Source organism: Triticum dicoccoides, chromosome 7A (genome assembly GCF_002162155.2).
Source record: "Triticum dicoccoides isolate Atlit2015 ecotype Zavitan chromosome 7A, WEW_v2.0, whole genome shotgun sequence".
Lineage (NCBI taxonomy): Eukaryota > Viridiplantae > Streptophyta > Magnoliopsida > Poales > Poaceae > Triticum > Triticum dicoccoides.
Window position 1 is genome coordinate 481,552,168 of NC_041392.1, and position 27,418 is coordinate 481,579,585.

The following is a 27,418-nucleotide window of genomic DNA, read 5'->3' on the forward strand; positions in this document are numbered from 1 at the left end:
GATGACCCTTGGGCAGGCCTACCCAAGGGAAGAAAAGGCTAGGTGGCGAATGGTAAAACCAATGTTGGGCATTGCTGGAGGAGTTTTATTCAAGGCGAACTGTCAAGGGGTTCCCATTATTACCCAACCGCTTAAGGAACGCAAAATCCGGGAACATAACACCGATATGATGGAAACTAGGGCGACAAGAGTGGAACAAAACACCAGGCATAAGGCCGAGCCTTCCACCCTTTACCAAGTATATAGATGCATTAATTAAATAAGATATATTGTGATATCCCAACAAGTAAACATGTTCCAACAAGGAACAACATCTCCATGTTCCAACAAGGAACAAAACTTCAATCTTCACCTGCAACTAAAAACGCTATAAGAGGGGCTGAGCAGAGCGGTAACATAGCCAAACAACGGTTTGCTAGGACAAGGTGGGTTAGAGGCTTGGCTCAACAATATGGGAGGCATGATAAGCAAGTGGTAGGTATCGCATCATAGGCATAGCAAAAGAGCGAGCATCTAGCAAGCAAAGATAGAAGTGATTTCGAGGGTATGGTCATCTTGCCTGAAATCCCGCAAGGAAGAAGAACGAGTCCATGAAGAAGAGAAACGGACGTAGACGAACGAATCCTCACAACACGACATTATCGAAACCAACCCGAAGAAGCAACACCGGAAAGAAGCAAACAACATAGTAAACAACCACCACATAGACATGGCATGATGCACAACCAAGTATGATGCATGTCCGGTTTAATGAGGCATGGCATGGCAACATGCACAAACAATACTACAAGTTAAATGGAGCTCAATATGCATCGGGATGCATATTGACAAAACACCACATTACTTATTTAGTTCTCTCTCATTTATGTACCCAACAAGGTTAAATGTTGTTAGCATGGCAGAAGGTGAAGCATGATGAAACTATCTAATCTAGGCAAGTTTAAATGAGGCCGGAACAACAAAACAACAAGTCCGGAAACTCCTCATATGCATATATTTGGTTTGGTACTGATCTGCCCTAAACATAATTTTAGAGTTGTTAAACATGCAAAGTAAAGCCATCATGATAATCTAGGCATTTTTCTACCCCATTTACATATAAAGTTTATTAAAAACCGAGCTACGATTATTTAGTTATGAATTAAACCGTTTTAGCAAGTTATTTAAGCAAATTTATACAAACAACATCTTAAACATTTTAAACATAGATGAAAGTTGCATATTATTAAACTACATGAAAATCTAATCAAGTTTCATATTAAGTTTGTTTTAATCCGATGCACGGTTCGAGAGTTATTATATGCATGAAGAACAGGGGCTTTTCTATGAAACTGTCTTTCTCTGGAAATTAGACAAAATTGCAGCAGGGAAGAAAACACTACATGGGCCGAAACTGAGCAAAGGTCCAACAGAACAAGAAAAAAAGGAGGCGCTGGTGGTGGCCTCACCATGGGCCTCGGCCCGGTTCAGTGGAGGAGGAGGTAGGCCGCGAAGGGGCAAGCTGGGCTTGGAGCGCTGGCAGGCCTTGGCGCTGGGCTGGAGGTGCGGATGGACGGTCAACGTGCGGCGAGGTGCTCGTTCCCGAGCTTCTGCTCGATGTAGAGGAAAACACACAGAGGAGGCAAGACGCTGGCGGCTTCAGGCGATGCAGGGAAGCGGCGGCGCGCACATGAGGTCAGGGAAGGACGGGTTCATGGCGGAGGCGGCGAGATCAAGTGGTCCTCGGCCGGATCTGGCGCGGAACAACGGCGAGGACCTGCATGGGAGCTCCATGAGGGAAGTGGCAACTACTATTACCTGAAGAAAAAAGGGAGAGAGAGATTATGGGAGGGAACGGGGAAGGAGAAGGACGAGAAGCAAGCAGAGGGACGCGACGGTCCTACTGGTCTAGTGCTGCTCCAGTCCGACAGAGCTTCACGGCAGCGACGCGAAAGCAGAGGTCTCCGGCGCGGGAGGCTAACGAGGAAGGAGAGCAGCAACGTGGTGGTCTCCCGGTGAACTTGGTCGCAGGGGCATCTGGGTCCGAGTCCAGCAGCAGGGTCGAGGACGGGGCAGATGAGGGGAAGCTTCGAAGAAGGAGGAGCTCGGGCAGCAACTTGCGACCGGGCGCGCGAGCTCGAAGCAAAGGCTGCTCGGGGCCGCGCTGCTGCTGCGGCGAGGGAGGAGCACGGCGCTGGGACCTCCGATGGCTGCTGCTGCTGTTTGAGTGGCCGGCCACCGGCGAGGCAGAGGCGCGCGAGGCCGTGGCCTCAATCCATCCTGGATCGGGCGCCGGCTGGCTGCGGGGAAGACTGAGGAAAGAGGAGGCGGGGATGTGGATGAGGATGGCGATGGGAGATGCTGGATGGACAGATCGATTGAAAACAGAGGGGATTGGCCGGCGTTGAAAGCAAGGAGAGTGGCGGCGGATGGGATGGATGGAAGGGACAAACTGCCTAGGATCTAGGGTTGGTCTAGGTTTATATAGTGAGTGGGTTAGATTAGGGGCTAAATCGTCCCTCCGATCGCAATCGGATGATCGCGAATAAATAGGTTAGGGTGCCCAAATAAGAAAATGGTGATATTTTGTAGATGTTTGGGGATGTTCCGGATCCAACGGTGACGACTGTCCGGGTCGGGTCCGGGACCGATTTCGGACGCGCGCGGGAGGAGGGCCGCGGGCTGACGGGAGAGGTTAGGTTGGGCCTGGCGGTAGGTAGTGGACTGTGCAGAAGGCCTCAGGCTAAGAAAAGGGAAGAGAGAAGGCCCGGCAACTGTTTCCGGAGACCGAAAACGTCTGACGTTTGACCGGCTATAATGCCGCTATAGTTTAATGGTTGGGCAATCAAACGAGCTCCAAATGCGATGAAACTTGGCAGGCGATCTACTAACAACATAACAACACCACATGCCAACTTTCAACCCATTCTGAGAACATTTTCTGACCACTTATAAAATACTATTTCGGACATGCCGCGGGCGCGTGCAAGTGTGTCTGGGCTCAGAACGGACAACGGAGAGAACGAGGAGGCCGGGACGGATGCACGTTTTGAAAACATGATGATGCTATGCACATGATGACATGATGAAATGCAACACGGAAGCAAATGACATGGCAACGACAGCCAATAACTGGAGGACACCTGGCACATCGGTCTCGGGGCGTTACACAATTTTATTCATATCCATCAGGTTCAAACAACCAATGCATTATTCAATTCATATGTACATATGTTCAAGAATTACACAAGAACCAAATAAAGAATGATGAACCACAGTTGTATACTTGTACTATTAAAGACGATAAAGAAAGAGGCGAAATATATTCTGGTTGCTAAACAAGGTGAAGCGGAATGCCCATATTGTGCCCTCCTCCATGCAGAAGGCACGCACGACTCTAGTCCAACCCCTTGTGATGTCCGACTGCCCATCCTTCGTGGTCTTCATGAAAACATCTAGATAATCATCGTGTTTTGGTAGAAATACTTTAACCTTTGCATGCCCACCAATCATGTAGTTTGAGAGGTATTCTTGAGTAAACTGCTTTGGCAACCACTGCAAAGGAAAAAGATTTAGACATTGTCATCTAACACAACTCATTATGGGCAGAAAAAAGAAGGTTGCAGAGTTCTTACTTACCATCCTGCAGTTCGCTGATGTCTTGGATAAAGTGTAAACAAATAGTTTAATTGCCATCTTTGGACCAATTTTACTAGCAATCTTTATCAGCTTCCTCACTTGATGCTAGTTCATCGATATCTCATTGCCCCATACACAGAAGGGTCGAAACACGGATCTTTACCAATGACATATGTACCTAAACGCACCAAATTAATATTAGAAGCTAAACAACAATTGCACAATGATGTAGTACAACACTCTTTTATAACATGTCTATATACATCTGCATGTGGTAGTCCATTTGAAATCTCTAAAAAGACAAATATTTAGGAACGGAGGGAGTATCTTATAACATCCAATATACTCACATATTAGATGAATTAACATCTTATATTATGGGCCAGAAGGAGTTTAGTTCATTCTTACAAATTATCTGCTGTATCCACGGGTTACAGTTAGTTTGAGCTAGTTCGGGCTCAAATAGCCCTAAAGTATATCTAAATAAGAGAGCTAGTTTGAGCTAGTTGCATCTATAACCCACCCAAAAAACTAGTATCCAACCCAAGAGGTGCTAATTGGAGCTAGTTCTCCTAGTGCATTTATTGTCAATCTAACCCTACCATCCAAACAACTCTTTGGATGGAGTTAGTTCAGGGTTTGTAATGAGCTAGAAACTAACTCTAACCTCTAGCTAAGTTGAGTATCCAAACAGGGTTGTGTCGTTGCTGTTGCTGTTGCTGCTCTTCTACGTATAGACATCATTAGAACATTAATGTAAAACTCTTCCTTGTTGCTATGTAGCCTAGGATTGCATATTTAGACATTAAGTACAGTGCATGTTGCTATATAGCCTCAGATATATTACATATGGCCCTAGTTAACCTAAGGAAAAATGTGTTGCAGATATATTCAGTTAAAAGCCCAATTCACCAATTAGTCCCTTATCAGCCACCGGCCTATATGGTACCAGCTACTGATATCCTGAACAGTGAGCAGATATAAGCCATGGGATGAAACTAACCTCGATGGAAAACAGCGGTCGTTCCCAAAATTGTCTTGTGTAGGTATATCAAGAAGCATGTTAAGCACAATAGGCTAAACATCAACCAAAATTACACATGGCAGACAAAATAATCTCCAAAAGATAGCTTCATTGTGCAGGTTTAGGCACGCCAGTAAAGCAAAACAAGTGGAAAGGTGTGCTAACTGCAACAGGCCAAACATTTAACAACAAACAACACATGGTCATTCAAACTAGTATTGTGCCAGTCTAAGTACACTAGTTATGGTTAAATAAAAATGGAAAGGCGTGTTAACTACACGATGCAGCAACCAAATGTAGTCATTCATAGTGGTGTTGTTGAAGCTGGTACTGATGATTGAACTGCACAGTTCATACTTGCACATATAGAACATCACGTTGTGAATAACTAGAATAAAGAAGGCATACTACAACCAACCAAAGATAGCATTTGAAACTGAACATATGCTAACTACAAACAACCGAACAATCAAAAAACTTTAAAAGAGGCATATGCTAGCTATAACAGGCTTAACAACAAGCAAATATATGCATTCCTATCGGTATGTTTAAAACTGGATTGATGAAATGTACTGCACGGTAAATAATTGCACATATAGAGCATCACATTGTGCACAACTGAAATAAACAAGGCATATTGCAAACAACCAGATATAGCAATTAAAACTGGACATATTCTCACTACACTACAAAAGGGACTCAACAAAACAAATCATGGGTTTCCCCCTGTGAAGAGGCATGGCAAAACAAATCATGGGTTTCCTCACTTGTCACGGATGGTGATGTAGGGTAGGAACCCTAGGGGCCGATCTTTCACGAAAGGAGCGGATCCCGCGAGGAACACGAAGAACACGAGGGGAAAACATGAGAGAATCACTAAACCAACAAGAAATAGTCACACATATGCTAGATCCTCAAGTACATAAGAGATCATGCGATCCACGGTCAACTAAGGACGATACAAGTAGCACGATCTTCTTCGTAAGGAGGTCTTGAGGTTCTACCCGTAAAGGGGTCTTGAATCCGCTTGGGGGATCTTTTCCGACGAGGCGCTATCTCTGAGGAGAAGGTAACCAAGTGGATGAGCAAAGCTCTCACACAAAATATGAGCTAATCCTTTGCTAACCCTAAAACCTAGGTAGGAGAAGAGTATATATAGTCTAGGTGGGCAAAGGGGTACATGGGCTACGGCCCAACACACAAACAGCACACAGGCGTCAGACATCGAGAAGTTACCGGTCGTCCGAAGACTCGTGAGGGTCCGGACGTCCGGTGCTCATCGGACGTCCATAGATTCGGCTCGGGTGGGCTTTGGTCGGACGTCCGGTCGGGGTCGGACGTCTGGGGCATCGGTCATCCGGAGGTCTTTGGAAATCCGTAGATTCGTCTCGGGTGTGGATGTGCCGGTCGTCCGGAGCCTGGAGGTTGTCGGACGTCCGGGGTTCGCCGGTCGTCCGGAGCCTGGGAGCTTCAAGCTTTCCTTCTTCTTGTCCATTGAGCTTGGCGTCCTCACCGTCTTGTCCGTGGCTTTCCTCCAAGCGTCTGATCACACAAAGGGTTTCCGCTTGAGGTAGTAGCCAGATCTCATGCATAGAAAGTGGTAGTTCGAAGAGGAGTGAGTTCACCTCGGTTTCAAGAGCTCTTGCACGTGCTCGTGTCATGGGTCCGCTAGGCACTTGGTGAGACGATGGTAGGTCCATGCGGATGACCTTGGGATGCTCCACATCATCTCCCCTCCCTTGGGGAAGATCCGACCTTGGATCAAATTCTTCATCACCATGGTAGGGCGACAGGTCCTTGACATTGAAGATGTCGCTCACATTGTACTTGTCGCGCGGGAGGTCGATCTTGTAAGTGTTGTTGTTGTAGCATGCAAGCACCTTGAAGGGTCCATCCGCTCGAGGTAGAAGCTTGGACTTGCGTTCGTTGGGGAAGCGTTCTTTGCGAAGGTGTAGCCACACAAGATCACCAATGTCGAATACCATGGGGTGCTTGTTGATGTTGAGCTTGGTCGCAAGTCGTTGTACTTGGCGCTTGATGGTGTGCCTTGTATCTTCATGCACCTTCTTGAGATGGTTAACGCGTGCACTTGCATCCATATTGATGTGCTCTTGTAGTGGTAGAGGGAGAATGTCCAATGGGGACAATGGGTTGAATCCGTAGACGACCTTGAAAGGGGACTTGCCGGTTGTTGAGTGTCTTGCGCGGCCCTACAGAGAGAAAAGCGTAATACGGTCACTGAACTTCAGAATAAGCTGATTACGATCACTATATATGTTTTGCGGTGATTATACGGTCACATGCTCACAGTTCAGCATCGGATTGCACTCTGTTGACCGGCCAAATAGTCTGCGTGGCGCCATGTTGACTAGTTAAAATGACTACGTTCCTTGTGGGTCCCACCTGTTAGTTCGCATAGGCAAAAGGTCATATAAACACAAATTACGCAGGCGCGACAAGGCTCCAACCCGTGCGCGGGAATCACCTGGTTGTGTATGTGTCTGTCAGGGCCTGATGTGTGCGCATGCACGTGTAGGTTGAGTACTTGAGCATGAGAGTGTGTGTTGGTCGTGTGGTGTACTGGTGTGTGCATGCATGCGTGCGTGTGTGCGTGTGAGTGTTGCGTGCGTGCGTGGCTGTGTGTGTACATGTCAGTGTTGTGTGCGTGCGTGGGTGCATGTGTTTGTGTGAGTGTTGCGTGGATGCAGTTCATGTGCATGCATGTGTGTGTATAATCACCACACCAGCTCCTGTGTGTTAAAACAGACGGCTCAGCATACCAATACAAGGCCACCTTGTCCGCTGTGCCCGCGGTCATGACTTCAAACCACCATCCAAATATTTTTTTGTCGTTTGTTTTCATTCTTACTAGCAAGATGCCCGTGCATTGCACGTAACATCAAGATGCATTTGTATGACTTGTTTATCTTGTGAGAGAAAAGGATGAATGAGGGAAGGCCTTATTTCCAAATGTGGAGAGGTGTGTGGGTACCTTTTTGCAAAATTGCCATAGTTTCTTTCCTATCCGTCAGATATAAATCGGACGGCCTATATTGCAGGATGGTAGGCACACCATCATCACCAACTCTATTTTTTATAAGAGTGTATTTTATGTATTTTATAAGAGTGTAGATGTAGATTAGATACAAGTCGGCAGGTGGGCACAATGGTAGTGAGATAATGTGATGCAACACTAGAGGTGCCACGTGGAGCGTTTAACTGGTCAACTAGTCATGTCATGAGCAAATACAGAGTTGTACGGTGAGCCCGTGATTGTATAATAACCACTAGGCGTAAATGGTGACCGTAATGAGTGGATTCTGAAGTCCAATGTACGTATCGTCCTTTCGCTTCAAATACAATGATCGTCATTGCATATATCATGAGAGAAAGATGAAACATGCGTGAATTTTCTGGGGGCTTACTTTTAGAGGACCTGGAGATAGTTTTGTGTGCATACGTGAAAGGGGCGTACAGGGGGCGTATGCGATGGAGAGAGAGATGCTCTTCGTTTCTTTTTATTATGACTAACTTTGTATATAGTATAAAATATACAAATTCATAGTGCGGAATAAATATCATTGTGGGCACCATGCAATGCAAATTAGCGTTCGTACTCCTCCATATAACTTTGTAATGTTGTATATATGTAGAAACTCTAAAATAATTTTTTGGCCACACTTTATTCAAAAGGAATGTTGTATGCGAAATAAACATGAAGAGAGGACTTTTTAGATCAATGGGGTATGTGATGTAACATGTGTGAATGTGTAGTTGATGCATTTGGCTGGGCCTAGAGAGGTATGTGTGTGTATTACGTATTCGAGAGAGGCATGTATAGAGGGGCCGATGGGGGGCGTGGGAGAGATAGCACGTGAGAGTGGTCTAGAGAGAGAGACGAATATGACGTCACGACAAGAGATTCCATTCCCTTGAGTGTGTATATGCAAGGGGGAGGGAATAGAGGCACCAGGAGAAATTTTCTGTGTGTGTGGTGTTTGAGTTGGTATGTGTGGGTGTGAGAAGATAATGAGACGTGGGGGCAGAGGGTGTGTCACCGCGTGAGGTCCGGTGGGTCGAGGTGAGGCCCTTCATTCGGTTCCGTCCTGCGCCACATTGGTCGGCCCGTGACACATTTAGGAAGACCCATGGATGTCTAGTCGTACAAGACAAAGATAGCACAATTGTGAAGGACTCTGTGTCCACTGACAAAGCCGGCTAGGATTTGTAACCCTAGGTTCTCGAACTAAGGTAACCCCTTTATCTCTGATATCACTATTCATCCAACCTAACTTTAAGGGGCATCCTACAGAATGCTCTGCTAGAATCATACTCGTCGATTAGGAAGAGAGGTGTGAGACAATGCATGAGAGACATGCATAAAGATAATGTGCGTACATGAGACACGTAGGCAGGTCCATGTATATAGAAAGGGTCGATGAGGATTGTGCGTGTGTATGTTTGCGAGAGGAAGAGTGCTTGTGATAAAGGTTAGTGAAAAGAGTTGTAAATGGTTACGAGAGGGAGGGAGGGTTATATCTAGAGCATGTGTGCGAGAAAGACACCTTGGGAGAGAGTGTGTGAGCATGTGTGAGAGACCACCGATGGAGAGTGAAACTACACGTAAAAGACTGCTCTACACATTGATTAAAGATATAAATTGTATCCAAATATTAGGATGGGATCATGATATTTGTAATTCGCATAAGGAGCGGTCATTGATCCATCAGACATCTTGATTCTATCTAATTTGAGCATGTCTATGTTATTATTCGACACAATTGATCCACATAGTTAGTATTTTGAACTCCAGACAATGCATCGCTTTAGCAATCGAATATAAACGTAAGTATAGTTCATGTTGTGTGTGTAAAGCACATTATATATACGAAAGTTACACAATGGACATTATAAATAGCTACCTATGAACTAGCATACATTTGAATTCAACTTAAGGTGGTTTAGAAAAATCGAATTCAACATGAAGTCCATTCAATTATTTGAATTTGATATCATGGCATTTGTAAACCATACCTAAATTATGGGGGCACCAATCTTTGCTCTGATTTTGTACATAATAGCATATGTAGTCGTGTACAAAATAGATTCAAATTGAGCTCCTCCATTCCAAAATAATCGTAGTCATAGGATTTTCAAGTGTCAAAATTTCAAAAAGAAGCGGATAATTTAATGAGGTTTTCAAACATACAAGGTCAAATATAACATTATCTATTTAGGTCAATCCTCATAGTTCAAGAGTACTCTAAACGTGAATGCTTTTGTTTCAAAATTTCGAACGAAGCACCAAAAGAGCCTCTACTCACCCGAAACCGCGTGAGACCAATGTTTGGTAGTACAAGGAAAGTACTTTTCTAATAACTCCGACCCGTGAAACCTACCAGCCCGACGTCCAAAGGTCTAAACCGGGGTAGGTTTGTAGCTTCATCTAGATGCCACGCAACTGCATCCGAAAAACATTCATACACAATGGCCGCCTAAGCACACATGCGCGTGGCCGAAATTGCTCCCCCCACTATTTGGGACACCTGGGATTACCATCCTACCCCTGACCCACAGTAGGTCCGAAATTTAAGAGGGGGGCAAAGTTTGTACTTTCCCCAAATTTCAAACAAGCGCGTCCCATCTTCTGTTCAAAAAAGCCAAAAACAAGTGCGTCCCAGACCGAAACATGGTTTCCCCCACCCGTCTGATTCCCCATTCGTACTCCGTGGGCGCCAAAACTACCTCTCCACCAGCCGCGAAACCCCGGCGTCCTCCGCCCGCCACCCCATCCCACCCATCAACTGCCGCCCTCCTCCATCATGTCGGAGCTGATACCCCGACGTCGTCGTCCACCGCAACCTCAACCGCAACGCCCTCCACGGCTAGTAGTTGAAGCCGAGGCCGGGCCGTCTGTACCCGAGCCAGTTCAACCACGCCGTCCTGCGCCTCACCGCTGCTGCTCCAACTTCACCACCCTCCACCGCACCGGAGCTGTTCTTGCTACGCCGCCCTTCGCCGCCTCGGATCTGCTTCCCCTCCGCCGTCATACGGCCATGGAAACATAGTCAACAATTTGGCCATGGGTTCATCCAAGCCTGCACCCTCCAGAACATCGGTTTCCCCGGTAAAAAGAAGAAGATCAGCGTGACATGTGGAGGTGACCACACCGGCAACCGAAAAAGGTACTCCTCTTCCCTTATTCGTGCAAATCTTACGTCTCTGCTTGCATGGTATTCATCCCACAGAAGACACTAGTTGACCGCTTCTTCTTGATCCTAGATGTTCCTAGTAACTCGCAATGCACAAGGTTTCTCCTCATATACTATTTCACCTTAGCTAGAGGTCCATCGCCCCCCTGAATTTCAATTTCTGGCCACTTGATTCCCAATTAACGGAAGCATTCCCTGGCGTAACAGGCGCTAGTACGCCTATTACGCCGGGGAAGTAACGCCTTGGTGTTTATCTTAGGGGCGTGTGCAGCCTAGAGCTACTGGCGCCCGATCTGGAGGTCGACCGGGATTAAAGGGATGGCCTGGGGGCGCTGCCAAGCACGGCGGTGGTGTGAGGTCGATGGGAGGGCGGGGCGGCGGAGGCAGGGGTCTGGGCCGGTGGTCGCTGGCGGTTCGAGAAAGATCGTCAACAGTGACTGGAGGGAGGTAGACGAAGGCCATCTGCCCGTTCCTTATAAATCGGACGGTTCATTAAAAAAATCAACTGACCTATTTATTTTTAGTCGATTGTTATCTTAGATATGACCACATGTGGTGGTGTGCTGGAGGAGTACCTGCATTTCCTGTGCTCATATATTACAAAATCATACAGAGTAGAATCTAATTTTGTTTGCCATGCAATGTTGTAGAGCTATCATATGTCTCCCGTCATTTATTTTTCAGTCACCTGCTATCTGCTAGTTTTACAGTGCACTAGTTTTGCACACACTTCACCCTTACTCTCACTATTGTGTTTTTATGCAAAGGTATTTCAGACTCTGCTGCCATGAGAGAAGCCAAAAAGAAAAGAGAGTGTCACTCCAGCTTCGTATGCGGGTAGGCCAGACACGTTACATTGCTATAAAGGGTGCAGTGTCAGCAGATGGAGACGGTAAATGTAGCTCTGGAGTTGATGACCTCGCTCGCAATGAACCACCATCCCAGGTGCTTGCTTTAACTTTGTGGTGTCATATGTGGTTGCATGTTCCATATGGTGTCTAGCTCGTATTCGAAAGGCCGAAGTCGGTAAGATAAGGGAAGGTATTTTTTTACATGAACCACCATCCCGTGAGCACCAGAAGACAAATAGCTAGTCAGGGCACTGGCCGAGCTAGTGACAAGCCCAGCAAAGATAGGCATCACCTGGAGGCCAACTAAAAAGCTGCAATGGTGGCGAAGCAGCCCGCCTCCCACCAGGCTCTCAGGTCCTAGATGATCATGCTCACCACTCCAGCCGGATGTCTAGCTTGTATTGCTTCCAATTTGGTTAAATTGCATCTGCTTAGCTTACACATTATACCTTTGGATATGACATGCCTATCTGTTTTTGGTACATACTAGTACTTCTGTGTATTAACCATGTTCTTACATCAAACTAATGTTCTTGTGTATCCCTCATCAATCACTTATGACGAGGCAGGCAGGCAAGGGGACTACTCCTCATTTAAAGAATGCAGCGTTAGCCTCCCGACATGATTCTCAAGAAACAGAAATGCTAGATGAAGATAGTGAACGTAGCTTTGTAGTTGATTACAACATTTCCCCTACACTAGCATCGCAGGTGCTTGCTCTAACTTGGCAGCGTGATATGTGGTTGCATGTTGCATATGGTGTCTAGATTGTAATTCTTCCAATCTGGTTAAACAGCATGTGCTAGTCTGCTTAGCTTATACATTATACCTGTGAATGTGACATGCCTTCCTGTATTTAGTACATAGTACATCTGTCTATTAAGCATGTCCTTACACAAAACTATTGTTTTTTTGTATCCCGCATCAATCAACATGACGAGACACCTTTAGTATAAGCAGTGTGATATTAGTTGCATCTTTCATATGATTTATAGCATGCGCTGCTTCTAATTTGTTGAAATTCCATTTATGATGGGACGCTTTTAACTTGGCAGAGTCATATTGGTTGCATCTTTCATGTGGTGTCTAGCTTGAATTGCTTCTTATTTGCTGGAATGGTTTTTGCTTAGTTTACACAAACAGTTGTGAACATGCCATGCCATCATGTTTTTCGTACATATTCCATCCTGGTATCATGTGTTTGCCTTACATCAAAGTAGTGATTGTCAGTATCATGCATGAATGAGTTCTGAAGAGAGAATTTTATTGCCTTTTCTTGTCGGTTTTACTTGACAATTCAAAATCAATAAAGCGGAAGGAAGTTAGCAAGGCAGCGGATAAAGGTGCTCCTTCCGAACAGAGGGCCTCTACAGTTTCTACTCCTCCACACCCCCAAGATGATTTCCAAGACAACACATGCATAGACACTCAACAAAGCTGTGTTTATGATGAGCACGTCTCCCCTAGTGCAGCATCACCAGTGCTCCCTCTAACTTGGCACTGTTATATGTGGTTGCATGTTATGTGTGATGTCTAGCTTGTATTGCTTCTAATTTTGTTGAATTCCATCTGCTTACTTTACACATTATACTTGAATAAGACACGTGTTCCTGTTTCTAGAACATACAATATCTGTCTATCACACCATGTTCTTACATCAAATTACTACTGTTGTGTAACCTGCAACAATCACTTATCATAAGACACGTTTGACTTTGGAGTGTGATATAGGTTACATCTCACATTCTTTTCTAGCTAGTACTACTAATTTGTTGAAATGGCACTTATGATGAGATAGTTTTAACTTGGTAGAGTGATATTCGTTGCATCTTTCATATGGTGTCTAGCTTTCATTGCTTCTAATTTGTTGAAATGCCTTCTCCTTAGTTTACACATCATAAGTTGTGAATATGCAATGCTGTGAATATGCAATGGCACTAATGACGAGAGACCTCTAACATGGTAGTGTGATGTTGTTTGCATCTTGCATATGATTTATTTCTTGTACTGCTTCACATTTGTTTAAACGCCATTTATGATGAGACACTATTAACTTGGCAGAGCAATATTTGTAGCATCTTTCATATGGTGTCTACCTTCCATTGCATTGCTTCTAATTTGGTGAAATGTCTTCTTATTAGTTTACACATCATAGTTCTGGTTATCTCTTCCGTCCTGTTTTTCATACATATGACATCCTCCTATCATGTGGTTGTCTAACATCAAAGTTTAGTTCGTCTGCATCACGCATCAATTTGTTCTGAAGAACTAAATTGTTATTCGTTTTTCTTGTCGGCTTGACTTAACATGGCACAGAGAAAGAGGAAGAAACACATAATGGCAGGGAATGAGAAGCGGATGAATCCTGCAGATTCTGCTGGTACCGATGGTGCAATAGAAGGTCAAAGTCCAGCAGAAAATTCTACAAACATGGCATCCCATGCTACACGAGTTGCAAAAAAGGCCAAACAGAAACAAATAGCTGCCACCAAACAAGCAGAGACAACCCTAGTTCTTGCAACACCTACCATAGTACTACCAGCTGCACGACTTACTCGTGCGCCAACTGAGCTAGCAGCACGTTCCCAAGCTCCCTTGCCACCTGACACTACTTCCCAAGCACTCTTGACACAAGACGAGTTGGCAATATCAGATGAACCTTCTGAGCTTCAACATCAAGAAGGTAGTTGCTGGAGTCAAGTTACAGTTGCATGCTTCTTTATATGCACTCTCACAGTTTGATGTACACTAACACTTCCTATGTTCGTTGTTGGACTAGCACCTAGGCACAAGAGGAAACAAACATCAGGGATAATGCTCGATAGGTTAACTAAATCTAGAGGAGGAAGAATGGAGATCCGTTTTGAGGCAGGTTTAAAAAGGCCACGTGATGCTACAGAGTCAGCCAAGTTAGTATCAGAGGCAGCGGTTGCCGTTAGGTGTCATGTACGTATCCTCCCAACATGGATTCAGTACAGGAATGACAAAGACGAAACCCAGTTCAACACATTCCTCGACCATTTATCTGTAAGTATGGTTATGTATGGAAACTAGTAATATCGTCTTGCTCTGTCCCATACTTTCTAGGTTGCTGATAATGAGACTCCCATAATTTTCAACAGATGAGGTTCAAGTTGGATAGCCAAGATGATGCAACCAGACAAGCTTGCAGCCATGTTTTCAAGTCTGCTCTGCGACAATATCTGTATAACTTGAGGAAAACTCACTTTGAAGGCAAGGCTAATAGTGAACTTTCCCAAACATCTCTAGTGGAAAATATATCAGATGAAGACTGGAGGGGCCTTGTTAAACACTGGTCTGATCCAAAGTATCAGGTACATTATATATATGTGATCAGATCACATGTTGAAGTCCTATTTACGCATGCGCCACACAAATCTATCTTCTTGTAGGTGAACTGTTCAAAGAACAAGGCCAACCGTACGAAGTGAAATTCCAACAGACGATAGGATCTCGTAGCTATATTGCACACTTCGAGGCTCTTGTAATTAGTTGTTGTTTCACTCTTTTCGTTGTACCATATTACCAGATCTATATTGACTTGTTCGAAATGCAGAGGAAAGCCCGCAAGGACCAAAAAGTACCTGAACCAAATGATGTGGAAATCTTCAAGGACTGTCACACCACCAAGAAGAAGGGCATGACTACACCAGTCAAAGCCGCTGTTGTAAGTCCTTAATCCTCATGCCTTTTAACTACTGCTTACTCTGACTTGTGCCTTGAACTGCATGGTTTGCAACAAATGTCTATTACTCTTTTCAATTTTATACACAATTTTCTTAGCATATCATTGCACCTTACAAGGTTTAAAAGAGAGGAGTGATGTTCCTTTGATCTTGACACGTAATCTAGTTCCGTGCTGGACTTGCCCACACAACGTTGCAATTGCCTGTTTGTCTGTTCTCAATTGTTTTGTGATATGAATGATGTCTTACTATGCTTACTGTATTATAAACTTCGTCTCTTTATCCTTAGCCCTCAATACAATGTGAAGAAATAGACAATACATTAGCGATGGTACATGGTCATATGTTTGGAACCTAGTTTTATTATGTACTTTGCAATAAAATACAACTAATATTTTACATGGGTTCACCAGAATAAGTTCTATATATAGACCAAAGCTATTTTGTTTGGTTTTGCTGCCTCCTTAATATCTTCTGTTCTGGTACTACTAATGTAAAACCTCAACTTTTCAGCGAGCTATGGAAAAAATGGTGGAACCGCCACCTTCTGAAGGTGGCGAGGCAACTATAACCGCAATGTCAGCTCTTGCTGCAGTGGGTCAGTACCTGTCCACTAATAGTGCCAAAATTACGTTCCTGCGTAATACTGGGTTGGTTGTTAAGGAAATATCATCCAAACTGCCTCATGATCAAGATATGCAAGCTCAAAGCAATGTTGTATCTGTGCTCCAGCCACAAGTCCATTCCCTAACAGAGACCCTTTGTGAAACAAGGAGAAACATTGCTCAATGTCGTCAAGATATGCATGGTTTTGAAACCAGACTATCAGACATTTGCTATGTTGTTCAGGAGCCTAGGGGAAATGAAGGTGAGGGTTATGGTGCTCCATCAGACAATACATCATGAAAACGTAATAGTCAGGTCAAATGAACTGAGCTTCTGAACTTCTGGTGGTGCATTTATCTGCTGGACTGTTAAGTTTTATGCCAACCTTCCTTTTGTTATATAGTTGTAATTTGTTTTGGTCCGATACAAAATTTATTCTTAACATGCATCCACCAGCTGAAGAAAACAGAAAGCCATTTTTGTATAGTGTAGGGTGTTCCCTATATTTGCACTGGTGGCGATCTTTGATGCCAAGTGGATGTAATCTGTGCAATCGCCTTAATAGCCTAGCATTAGTTTCGGCCTTATTTATTTCCTAGTCTTCTTTTTCCCTGGTTTACTAGTGGCCGCAACTACCATGGGCCATATACGGGCCGTAGGATCCATGGGTCTCCTACGGGCCGTCGATAAATGGGCCTGTAATCGGTGGGCCTCGGGCCGTCGGATAAATGGGTCTACATGGGTCGTAATCAGGCGTAATTGTTATCGGCCTAGCACGGTAACAGGCCGTTAAGAGGTCGTAGGACAGCAAAGGCTTAATTCTGTCACGCGCATAACGAGTCGTTAATGGGCTAGAATATAGGACGGGCTGGAAACGGCGCAATGGGTTAACAGGCCAAAAATGGGCCGACTCTTGCCATGGGCCGGATTTGGCTCTGATACGTCCCCAATGTATCTATAATTTTTGATTGTTCCATGCTATTATATTATCAACCTTGGATGTTTTATATGCATTTATATGCTATTTTATATGATTTTTGGGACTAACCTATTAACCTAGAGCCTAGTGCCAGTTTCTGTTTTTTCCTTGTTTTAGAGTATCACAGAAAAGGAAAATCAAACAGAGCCCAATTGACCTAAAACTTCATGAAACTTATTTTTGGATCAGAAGAAGCCCAGAAGACTTGGAGTGCACGTCAGGGGATCTACGAGGAGGCCACGAGGGAGGGGGCGCGCCCACCCCTCTGAGCGCGCCCTCCACACTCGTGGGCCCCTCGTGCCCCCCCCCCCTGACGTACTTCTTCCGTATATATATATCTCCATATACCCTAAAAACATCCGGGAGCACAATAGATTGGGAGTTCCACCGCTAGAAGCCTCCGTAGCCACCGAAAGCCAATCTAGACCCGTTCCGGCACCCTGCCGGAGGGGGAATCCCTCTCCGGTGGCCATCTTCATCATCCCGGTGCTCTCCATGACGAGGAGGGAGTAGTTCTCCCTCGGGGCTGAGGGTATATACCAGTAGCTATGTGTTTGATCTCTCTCTCTCTCATGTTCTTAAGGTGGTACGATCTTGATGTATCGCGAGCTTTGCTATTATAGTTGTATCTTATGATGTTTTCTCCCCCCTCTACTCTCTTGTAATGGATTGAGTTTCCCCTTTGAAGTTATCTTATCGGATTGAGACTTTAAAGATTTGAGAACACTTGATGTATGTCTTGTCGTGCGTATCTGTGGTGACAATGGGATACCACGTGATTCACTTGATGTATGTTTTGGTGATCAACTTGCGGGTTCCGCCCATGAACCTATGCATAGGGGTTGGCACATGTTTTCGTCGTGATTCCCCGGTAGAAACGTTGGGGCACTCTTTGAGGTCCTATGTGTTGGTTGAATAGATGAATCTAAGATTTTGTGATGCATATCGTATAATCATACCCACTGATACTTGAGTTGACATTGGAGTATCTAGGTGACATTAGGGTTTTGGTTGATTTGTGTCTTAAGGTGTTATTCTAGTACAAACTCTAGGGCTGTTTGTGACAGCTATAGGAATAGCCCAACGGATTGATTGGAAAGAATAACTTTGAGGTGGTTTCGTACTCTACTGTCGGTGTCAAAACCGGTGGATCTCGGGTAGGGGGTCCCGAACTGTACGTCTAGGATCGATGGTAATAGGAGGCAGGGGACACAATGTTTACCCAGGTTCGAGCCCTCTTGATGGAGGTAATACCCTACGTCCTGCTTGATTGATATTGATGATATGAGTATTACAAGAGTTGATCTACCACGAGATCGTAGAGGCTAAAACCCTAGAAGCTAGCCTATGGTATGATTGTTGTATATCATCTATCGACTAGCCTGGCCTCGGTTTATATAATGCAACAGAGGCTTAGGATAACAAGAGTCCTAACCGAATACGCCTGTGGGGAGGAGTCCTTGTCTTGATCACCAAGTCTTGTGGAATCTTCCATGTATGCGGCAGCTGTCCGAACTGGACCATGAGTATACGGCCATGGGGGTCCTCTGCCCAATCTAACAGATCAGGAGACGACGTGGTGAGTACCCCCTAGTCCAGGACACCGTCACTAGCCCCCTAAACCGGTCTTCAAGTTAGGGACGCTCCTCGATTCTTCCAAACTGTTCTTCATCTTCGGTTGTCGGTCTTCAAAACTGGTTCAACAAATCTTCTCATCTTCGATCTTGAGGATCGCCGAAATGCATTCGACGAGTTTACACGTCGGGTATCCGAGGAGCCCCTTTAAGTTTCCGGCCTTTATCAATGCCTTATTATTTTTATGCCACACCTCAGGTTTGAAGTTGTTCCCGAGAGGCAGTGTCCTCTTGCATCCGAGCTCTAACGCCGGACTGCATTCGAGGTATCTTTTGCAGCTAAGCACCAATGTCGGACTGCTTCCGAGCTCCAACACCGAAATGTATCCGAGCTCCAACGCTGGACTGTGTCCAAGCTCCAACACCGCACTATATCCAAGATGTCATAGATCATCTTGGTCCAAAAAAGTTGATGGAGTTTAGCCGAGCTTAATGCTGGAAATGCCCTCTATGGAGCCAGCCACTAGCACCCGAGCTTTATGCCGGACTGCTTCCGAGGTGGTGCACCACCCCGACTGTGGGCCAATTTTTTGTCAATATTTTTGATTGGTGCAATTTATTCTCTGCCGAGATATATAGCTAGTAAGCCTCAACGTGTGTATCGGTTTAAAACCCGAGATGCACTTGAAGGATGATGTAAGACCACTGATCCCAGTAACCGCTGAGACTCAGGTTGATTTGCAAAATCGGCCTGAGGATCAAGTCCTAGCTTGGCAGAATACTTTGGGATACAAAAAGCGGCATGCTCAGTCCTCGAGACTCAGGTTGGGTGTGGCCGACCAACCCGAGGATCATAATCTCCTCGGAAACTGTATTGCACTTAAAATTTTGTGCATTGGACATGCAATGCAGTAGCCCCCGAGACACTGGTCGGGTGGCAACACCAGATCAGGGGATTGATGTGCCCCTTTAATATTTGTAAATAATAAGCCCGAAGCCTAGTAGCCCCCGAGCCTTAATGCGGGCACGGGTGGCCGAATTAAGGATCGATATCCATAGTAAAATCACAAGTTGTGTGTAATGACTCTATGTATCCAAGTACTTTACATCCTTAATGCTCGGATCCGCATTGTACAAAACTTTGTTGACTGACCATCGGCTTCCATCTCCTCGGCTAGTAGCCGAGGAGTGTTTGTCCTACTTTATAAAGCCTTTATGAGGGCAAAGATTTACGACAAACAAGGCAATCTGGCCATACAGTTTTATAAACAAAGGTATGCAGAGAGATATGTTATATTACTGTTTAACATAAGAAATGTCTTCCAAAGAAAATAGTCCCGCTATCGGTTCCTTTCTTTGGGTTGTCATGCTAAGCATGATCATAAAACCTCAGCTCTAATGTAAGAGCAAAATATCGAGAATTAAGTTTGGGAGGCCAGTTAATAGCCCCCGGTAGTGTTTGGTGACAGTCGAGGTCAAGCCGTAAACACTTCGGCCATTGTTATGAATGGCCCGTCATTTAACACCGTCATCGGATGGCTGACCAGTTTACGCTTATTGTGACAGTCAGTTTTCGGCTTTCTCCACTGAAGTGCTTAACCATGTGAGCTGGAAGCACAATCGCAGTGGTTCTCCCTTTGGACACCTAGCCAAACAAAGCGGAACGTAGGAGGCAAGCGCAGGAGCCCGGCCACCCAACTATTGACCGAAGACACAATTCGAAACCAATGCATATATAGTGAGATCCGAGATTTTTTTTGCCGAATCTATAAGGGTGTTCGGCATTGCACTCTGAGACTTGTGCTGGAAACACACAAATAGTTTAGAAGTGTCAAAAAGCTTGGAAAACCAAAAAACGTTAGTAAAAACATGACATCCAAACAAGATCAAGTGTTCGGTGCCAATCCGAAGATTGGAAGAGAAAGAAAAAAATTGTGCTTCTGTCGTGTTTTGGCAACGACCAAGAAGAAAACACATTTACAGCACATATATAAATTTTAAGAGCCCCCAAGTGACTTGGGTAAGAATTTTATGTATAATTATTGTATGTACCGAAGTACTTATATCATATTTGTGTTCACCCGAACTTTAAACACGTCTTAACCGACCGTCGGCTTCTCCCTCTTCGGCCAAGGGCCGAAAAGTGTCATGTACTCCGCCTGTCGAGAGTATCGGTGGTGTTTCCGATGACCAGGCAATCAGGCCATATGGTTGTAACAGACAAAGCACGCTCAGGGAACTTATGCTATATTACTAACGAAGTGTAAGAAGCATCTTTGAAGAAAATAGTACCCCCACCGATACCTTTCTTCGGTGCTCATTATTACTATGAGACTTGTGCAATAGATTTTTTGTACTCATGAGTTCCGTTGTGTGCCGACCATGATTGAAAACAATAAGAGCGCTAGCTTTCGGCTTCACCCAGTCTGAGGTCAGAGCTCGGATGACCCGGTCGTGACAATCGCGGAGGTGCTCCCTTTACTCCCTAGCCGAACAATCGGGAACGTAGGGGTAAGCACAGGAGCCAGGCAACCCAGCTTGCAAATAGCTTAGGTCAATATGGTGCATATTGTGGCGTAATACACGAACAAGGAACGAAGTCGTACAAGTATAATCATATGCAAGAGGAAAAGCTCCATCAAGGGAGCCCCCAAATAAACGGGGTATTTGAATTTGTGTGTCACAAACAAAGTTTTGACAAGGAGATTCTCTACAAGCAACTTTTTTTTCAAAAAGGTATAATGCTTGGTCGAACCTAACACAAGTTAAAAATTTAAAACTTTGAGCATGAAGGCAACTTAGCTGGTTAATGTGTTCGGTATTGATGACGCGGCCCGAGCTTGATGCGGGACAAGGTTCCATCCCCTAAGCCGGTCCCAAGGTGGTGGAGCAAAGAGCTCGGCACTCCGAAGTGGTGACATAGCACGGTCAATGCGGGCCCGCAGAGTGATGCCGAAGTCCCTGGCATGGGGTAATGAAGTGTTGACGAAGTCCCCCGTCCAGCCGAGGTGACGCGGTATGTCAGTACGCCGAGTTGACGATACGGCCCAACCCGGATCATTTTCCTGTAAACAAAAAATAGTGCAAACCGGAGATAATAGTAATAATAATAATTTTAAAAAATCATTGCATAATAAATAATTTATGCAAAGTGAGTAATAAAAGAAATATGGCCTGACGCCGAAGTCAATGTCAATGCAAGGCATCGGTGTGATGCGGTAAAGGCGTGGCAAAGCCTGAATTCACAGGTCGGTCCGAGTTCCGGATGCGGCGTTCGCCGGACCATGTACGGAAACTGACCGAACCACCATGCGACCTCGTTAATGCAGCCATCATTTGATAGACCTGTGTACATATGATGAACAAACCAGAGTAATAATTCTTGGGAAAAATGAACTCGAACAAGCAAAATATACTAGGATTAATAGCACCTGGTTTATTTGTTGTAGCAATCCGAAGAAAGGTGATTCTGAAAATTGGGACTCGATCCGCACACCCATTGCCTGATGGGCGATAAAGCGACGGTATGGCGATGCTGGCAAAGGTTGGCTCGCCGAGGCAAAGCCCTCGGTCCAGCTAACGTGACGGAGCTGGTCGGCTAGTGACACCGAAGTCTCTGGAGTTGGTTGATGAAGAGATGGCGAAGCCCCCGGTCCAGCCAAGATGTCGAAGCCTCGATGTCAGCCGATGAGTTGAAGTAGGTCGGCGTGATGGACACCAGCTTGAAGAAGTAATAGTGCGGCCCTGCCGATGCAGGTCGTGACGTGGTCGATGCTAGCTTGATAAAGTGACCGTGCGGCGATGCCAGTATGCCCGCTCCGTGTAATCCATGGGGTGGCGATGTTGGTGATGATTTATCCTTCACGATGCCGGACTCTTGTTCGGCTTGCCGAGATGATGATCCGAAGAAGTTGAGCTCGGCTCAACAAAGTGACGACGTGTCTAGCGCAGGTCGGCAGCCTTGGAGCAATATTGCCGGACTGGTTTGACACCAGCATGATGATGAAGATGACCTCAGGGGAGGCTTAAATTTTTATGGGCACGTGTTTAAAAACAACGCACAATACCTAGAAGAGAATTCCTCTAAAAAGGTTGTCCAATATCACGTTCATAAAGAAACATGAATTCGGGTCGGATCCGTATTCGCGCCGAAAACGGATCCGAAAATGGGTCCACTCATCGGAAGGTTCCCGGAGTTTGAACCATCAGATCGAGCTGAAATTTGGAGGGGTGGTAGATATGGGAATTGCTCAGTAGATGAACAGTTGGATCTTCAAAAGGACCTCCGAGCTGGGCTCTGGAGACCACGCCCTAAACTTGTCCAGATTCCCATCCAGATTTGTCAGGGCTCCGGTATATCATAGATTGTCGGAGATTCCTCCATCGGAAGTCGACGAAAATTTGCATGGCTGTTGTAGACGTAATTACGCACTATTCCCCCGAAGAAATCGTCAAACCGACGCTCGAGGAGGTGGTGACGGCGAATACAAGTTCGCTGTCCATAAAAACAGCACGATCGTCCGAGGGCAATGTTGACGTTGAGCCCTCGAGCTCCATGGATGACTCCTCTATGATCATGATAGAGATCAGAGTTGATGTTGAAGAAGGCCCCCGTCGGAACATGACGATCGGAGATGGAGCACGGTCCTCGGTCGAGCCAAGGTGACCAGTCGAGCCGGCGACGAATATGCCGGCATCGCAGTTGACCTGCGGGTGAGCCATTGATCCTTTGCCGATCACACAGCGGAACTCTCAATCAAAGCACCAATGTCGGTGTCAAAACCGGCGGATCTCGGGTAGGGGGTCCTGAGTTGTGCGTCTAGGATCGATGGTAACAGGAGGCAGAGGACACGATGTTTACCCAGGTTCGGGCCCTCTTAATGGAGGTAATACCCTACGTCCTGCTTGATTGATATTGATGATATGAGTATTACAAGAGTTGATCTACCACGAGATCGTAGAGGCTAAAACCCTAGAAGCTAGCCTATGGTATGATTGTTGTATATCATCTATCGACTAGCTTGGCCTCGGTTTAAATAATGCACCAGAGGCCTAGGATAACAAGAGTCCTAGCCGAATATGCCGGCGGGGAGGAGTCCTTGTCTTGATCACCAAGTCTTGTGGAATCTTTCATGTACGCGACAGCTGTACGAACTGGTCCATGAGTATATGGCCATGGGGGTCCTCGGCCCAATCTAATAGATCGGGAGACGACGTGGTGAGTACCCCATAGTCCAGGACACCGTCACCTACCATAATCTCTTCGTTTGTTCTCCGCTATTAATGACTTTGGTGTGACTCTTTGTTGCATGTTGAGGGATAGTTATGTGATCCAATTATGTTATTATTGTTGAGAGGACCTGCACTAGTGAAAGTATGAACCCTAGGCCTTGTTTCCTAGCATTGCAATACCGTTTACGCTCACTTTTATCATTAGTTACCTTGCAGTTTTTGTAATTTCATATTACAAAAACCTTTATCTACTATCCATATACCACTTGTATCACCATATCTTCGCCGAACTAGTGCACCTATACAATTTACCATTGTATTGGGTGTGTTGGGGACTAAGGGAGTCCTGGATTAGGGGGTCTCCGGACAGCCGGACTATACCCTTTGGCCGGACTGTTGGACTATGAAGATACAAGATTGAAGACTTCGTCTCGTGTCCGGATGGGACTCTACTTGGCGTGGAAGGCAAGCTAGGCAGTATGGATATGGATATCTCCTCCTTTGTAACCGACCTTGTGTAACCCTAGCCCCCTCCGGTGTCTATATAAACCGGAGGGTTTTAGTCCGTAGGACAACATACAATCATACCATAGGCTAGCTTCTAGGGTTTAGCCTCTCCGATCTCGTGGTAGATCAACTCTTGCAATACTCATATCATCAAGAATAAATCAAGCATGACATAGGGTTTTACCTCCGTCAAGAGGGCCCGAACCTGGGTAAAACATCGTGTCCCCTGCCTCCTGTTACCATCCGCCTTAGACGCACAGTTCGGGACCCCCTACCCGAGATCCGCCGGTTTTGACACCGACATTGGTGCTTTCATTGAGAGTTCCTCTGTGTCGTCGCCATTAGGCTTGATGGCTCCTACGATCATCGATAGCGACGCAGTCTAGGGTAAGACTTTTCTCCTTAGACAGATTTTTGTGTTCGGCGGCTTGGCACTGCGGGCCAACTCGCTTGGCCATCTGGAGCAGATCGAAAGTTACGCCCCTAGCCACAAGGTCAGGTTTGGGAGCTTAAACTACACGGCCGATGTCCACGAAGACTTAATCTTCGACGGATTCGAGCCCCTGCCTTGTGCGTTGCACGGTCACGATGAGTACAATTTAGCTCTACCATCGGACCGTATTCAGGAGATCGCACCGGCAGCCGCTCCGAGCCTCAATTCGGAGCTAGTTGTGCCATCCATGGATGGGTGGATGGACCCCGTCACGGAGGCCGTATCCTCAGCGGCGATCGAGCCGAATATCGACCTTACCCTTCACGAGAGCCGTGTTGCCAAACTGCCGGATCCTTCTCCGGCCACGGACTCTGAACCGCCTGCGCCCGTTCCTATCGAATCCGATTGGGCGCCGATCATGGAGTTTACCTCCGCGGATATTTTTCAGCACTCGCCCTTTGGCGACATACTGAACTCATTAAGGTCTCTCTCCTTGTCAGGAGAGTCCTGGCCGAACTACTTCCGGCAGGATTGGGATGCGGATGACGAAGAAATTCGCCGCCCACCCACCACCCACTTAGTAGCCATTGTCGATGACTTAACTGACATGCTCGACTTCGACTCCGAAGACATCGACGGTATGGACGACGATGCGGGAGGCGAAGAGGAACCACTGCCCACAGGGCACTGGACACCCACTTCATCACATGACGTATACATGGTGGACACACCCAAAGAAAATAACGACGAGGAACGGAAGGACGCAGTGAAGGGTGGTTCCCTCGAGCAGTAGTCAAAGCGGCAGCGTAAATGCCGCTCCAAATCCTGCCTCGGCAGAAATAACGATCACCTAGACCCAACGTTAGAGCAGGGCGAACTATTGCCCGACCACGGCAACATGGAAAATATAGCCGAACAACCCAACCCAATCGAAGATAACAGTCCGGACGACATCACACCGGACAGGCGCCAGGAGCAACATAATGCCCACCAAAGGCTCGTTGCCACGGCGAGGAGTCTGAAAAAACAGAAGCAAAGGCTCAAGGCTGCACAAGACACACTCAAAATAAAATGGAGTGAAGTACTCAACACGGCAGCGAGATACGGCAGTAATCGCCACACCAAGAGCTATCCGAAGCGAAAGTTGCTACCTGAATTTGATGAGGAGGCCTTAGATCCTCCACAATTAAAAAATAAAACGGCCATCCGGTCGGATAGACGACCTCATAGCCAACATAAAGTGGCAATCGACGCCGCACATAAACCAGTACGCGATCCGCGTAAGGGCTCGCATCAAAAGGACGGCGCAATCAAATCCATCTATGGACCACGCAAGCGCGCTCCAGCATACGATGCAACACAACAAACATCCGAACACCACGGTACACCCAGATACAGGGGTGCTGCACACCCCCTATGTTTCACCGATGAGGTGCTGGACCACGAATTTCCAGAGGGATTCAAACCTGTAAACATAGAGGCATACGACGGAACAACAGACCATGGGGTCTGGATCGAGGACTATATCCTCCATATCCACATGGCTCGAGGAGATGATCTCCACGCCATCAAATACTTACCCCTCAAGCTCAAAGGGACAGCTCGGCACTGGCTTAAAAGCCTCCCTGAAAGCTCCATTGGAAGCTGGGAAGAGCTCAAAGACGCTTTTCGGGCAAATTTTCAAGGGACTTATGTACGACCTCCGGATGCGGACGATTTGAGTCATATAACTCAACAACCCGGAGAGTCAGCCCGAAAGCTTTGGAATAGGTTTCTTACTAAAAAGAACCAAATAGTCGAATGTCTGGACGCCGAAGCCTTGGCAGCTTTTATGCACAACGTCCGAGACGAATGGCTTGCCAGACACATCGGCCAAGAAAAGCCAAGAACAATGGCAGCATTAACAAGCCTCATGACCCGCTTTTGCGCGGGGGAGGACAGCTGGCTAGCCCGATCCAACACCAGCGACCCAAGTACATCCGAAGTTAGAGATGGAAACAGGAAATCACGACGCAGCGAAAATAGTAAGCGCCGGAATAAAGAAGACAGCCCGAAGAGCACGGTGGTAAACGCTGAATTTACAAGCTCTCGGCCAGGGCAGTAGAAACCGCCCTCCAAAGGCAATAGAGACGAATTATCCAGCCTAAACAAAATTCTGGACCAAATATGTCAGATCCATAGCACCCCTGACAAACCTGCAAATCATACCCACAGAGAATGTTGCGTCTTCAAACAGTCCGCAAGCTCAACACCGAACACAAGGGGCAGGATACTCCAAGTGAAGACGAGGACGAGCCTCGCAAGCGAAGCACAGGGGAACAAAAGAAATTCCCACCAGAAGTCAAAACAGTCAACGTGTTACACGTGATAAAAGGGAGAGAAGCGGCACCTTTAGAGGAACATGCCCCAGGGCCTATCACCGCAGAGCTCCGCCACTGGTCGTCCCAACCAATCACCTTCGACCATCAGGATTACTCGGCAAGTATCCGGTGTGCAGGATGGGCTGCCTTGGTATTAGATCCAATAATTGACAGATACCACTTCACCCGAGTCCTGATGGACAGCGGCAGCAGTTTGAATCTGATATATCAGGACACAGTCCGCAAAATGGGGATAGACCCAACAAAAATTTGCCACAGCAATGCTACCTTTACAGGAGTAACGCCTGGCCCGGA

General features: G+C 46.1%; 1 protein-coding gene across 1 annotated transcript in view; it reads right to left on the minus strand.

Annotated features, from left to right (window-relative positions):
• Positions 1 to 1,373: 1,373 nt before the first annotated feature.
• The window catches only part of LOC119333557, a 143,619-nt gene continuing 117,574 nt past the window's right edge, over positions 1,374 to 27,418 (minus strand). The window contains exons 2-3 of the mRNA XM_037606414.1: positions 1,884 to 2,198; positions 1,374 to 1,797 (exon numbers count right to left, since the gene is read on the minus strand). Coding sequence (XP_037462311.1) covers positions 1,639 to 1,797; positions 1,884 to 2,198 — 474 coding nt within the window. The 3' untranslated portion in view covers positions 1,374 to 1,638. The remainder of the gene's footprint in view (positions 1,798 to 1,883; positions 2,199 to 27,418) is intronic.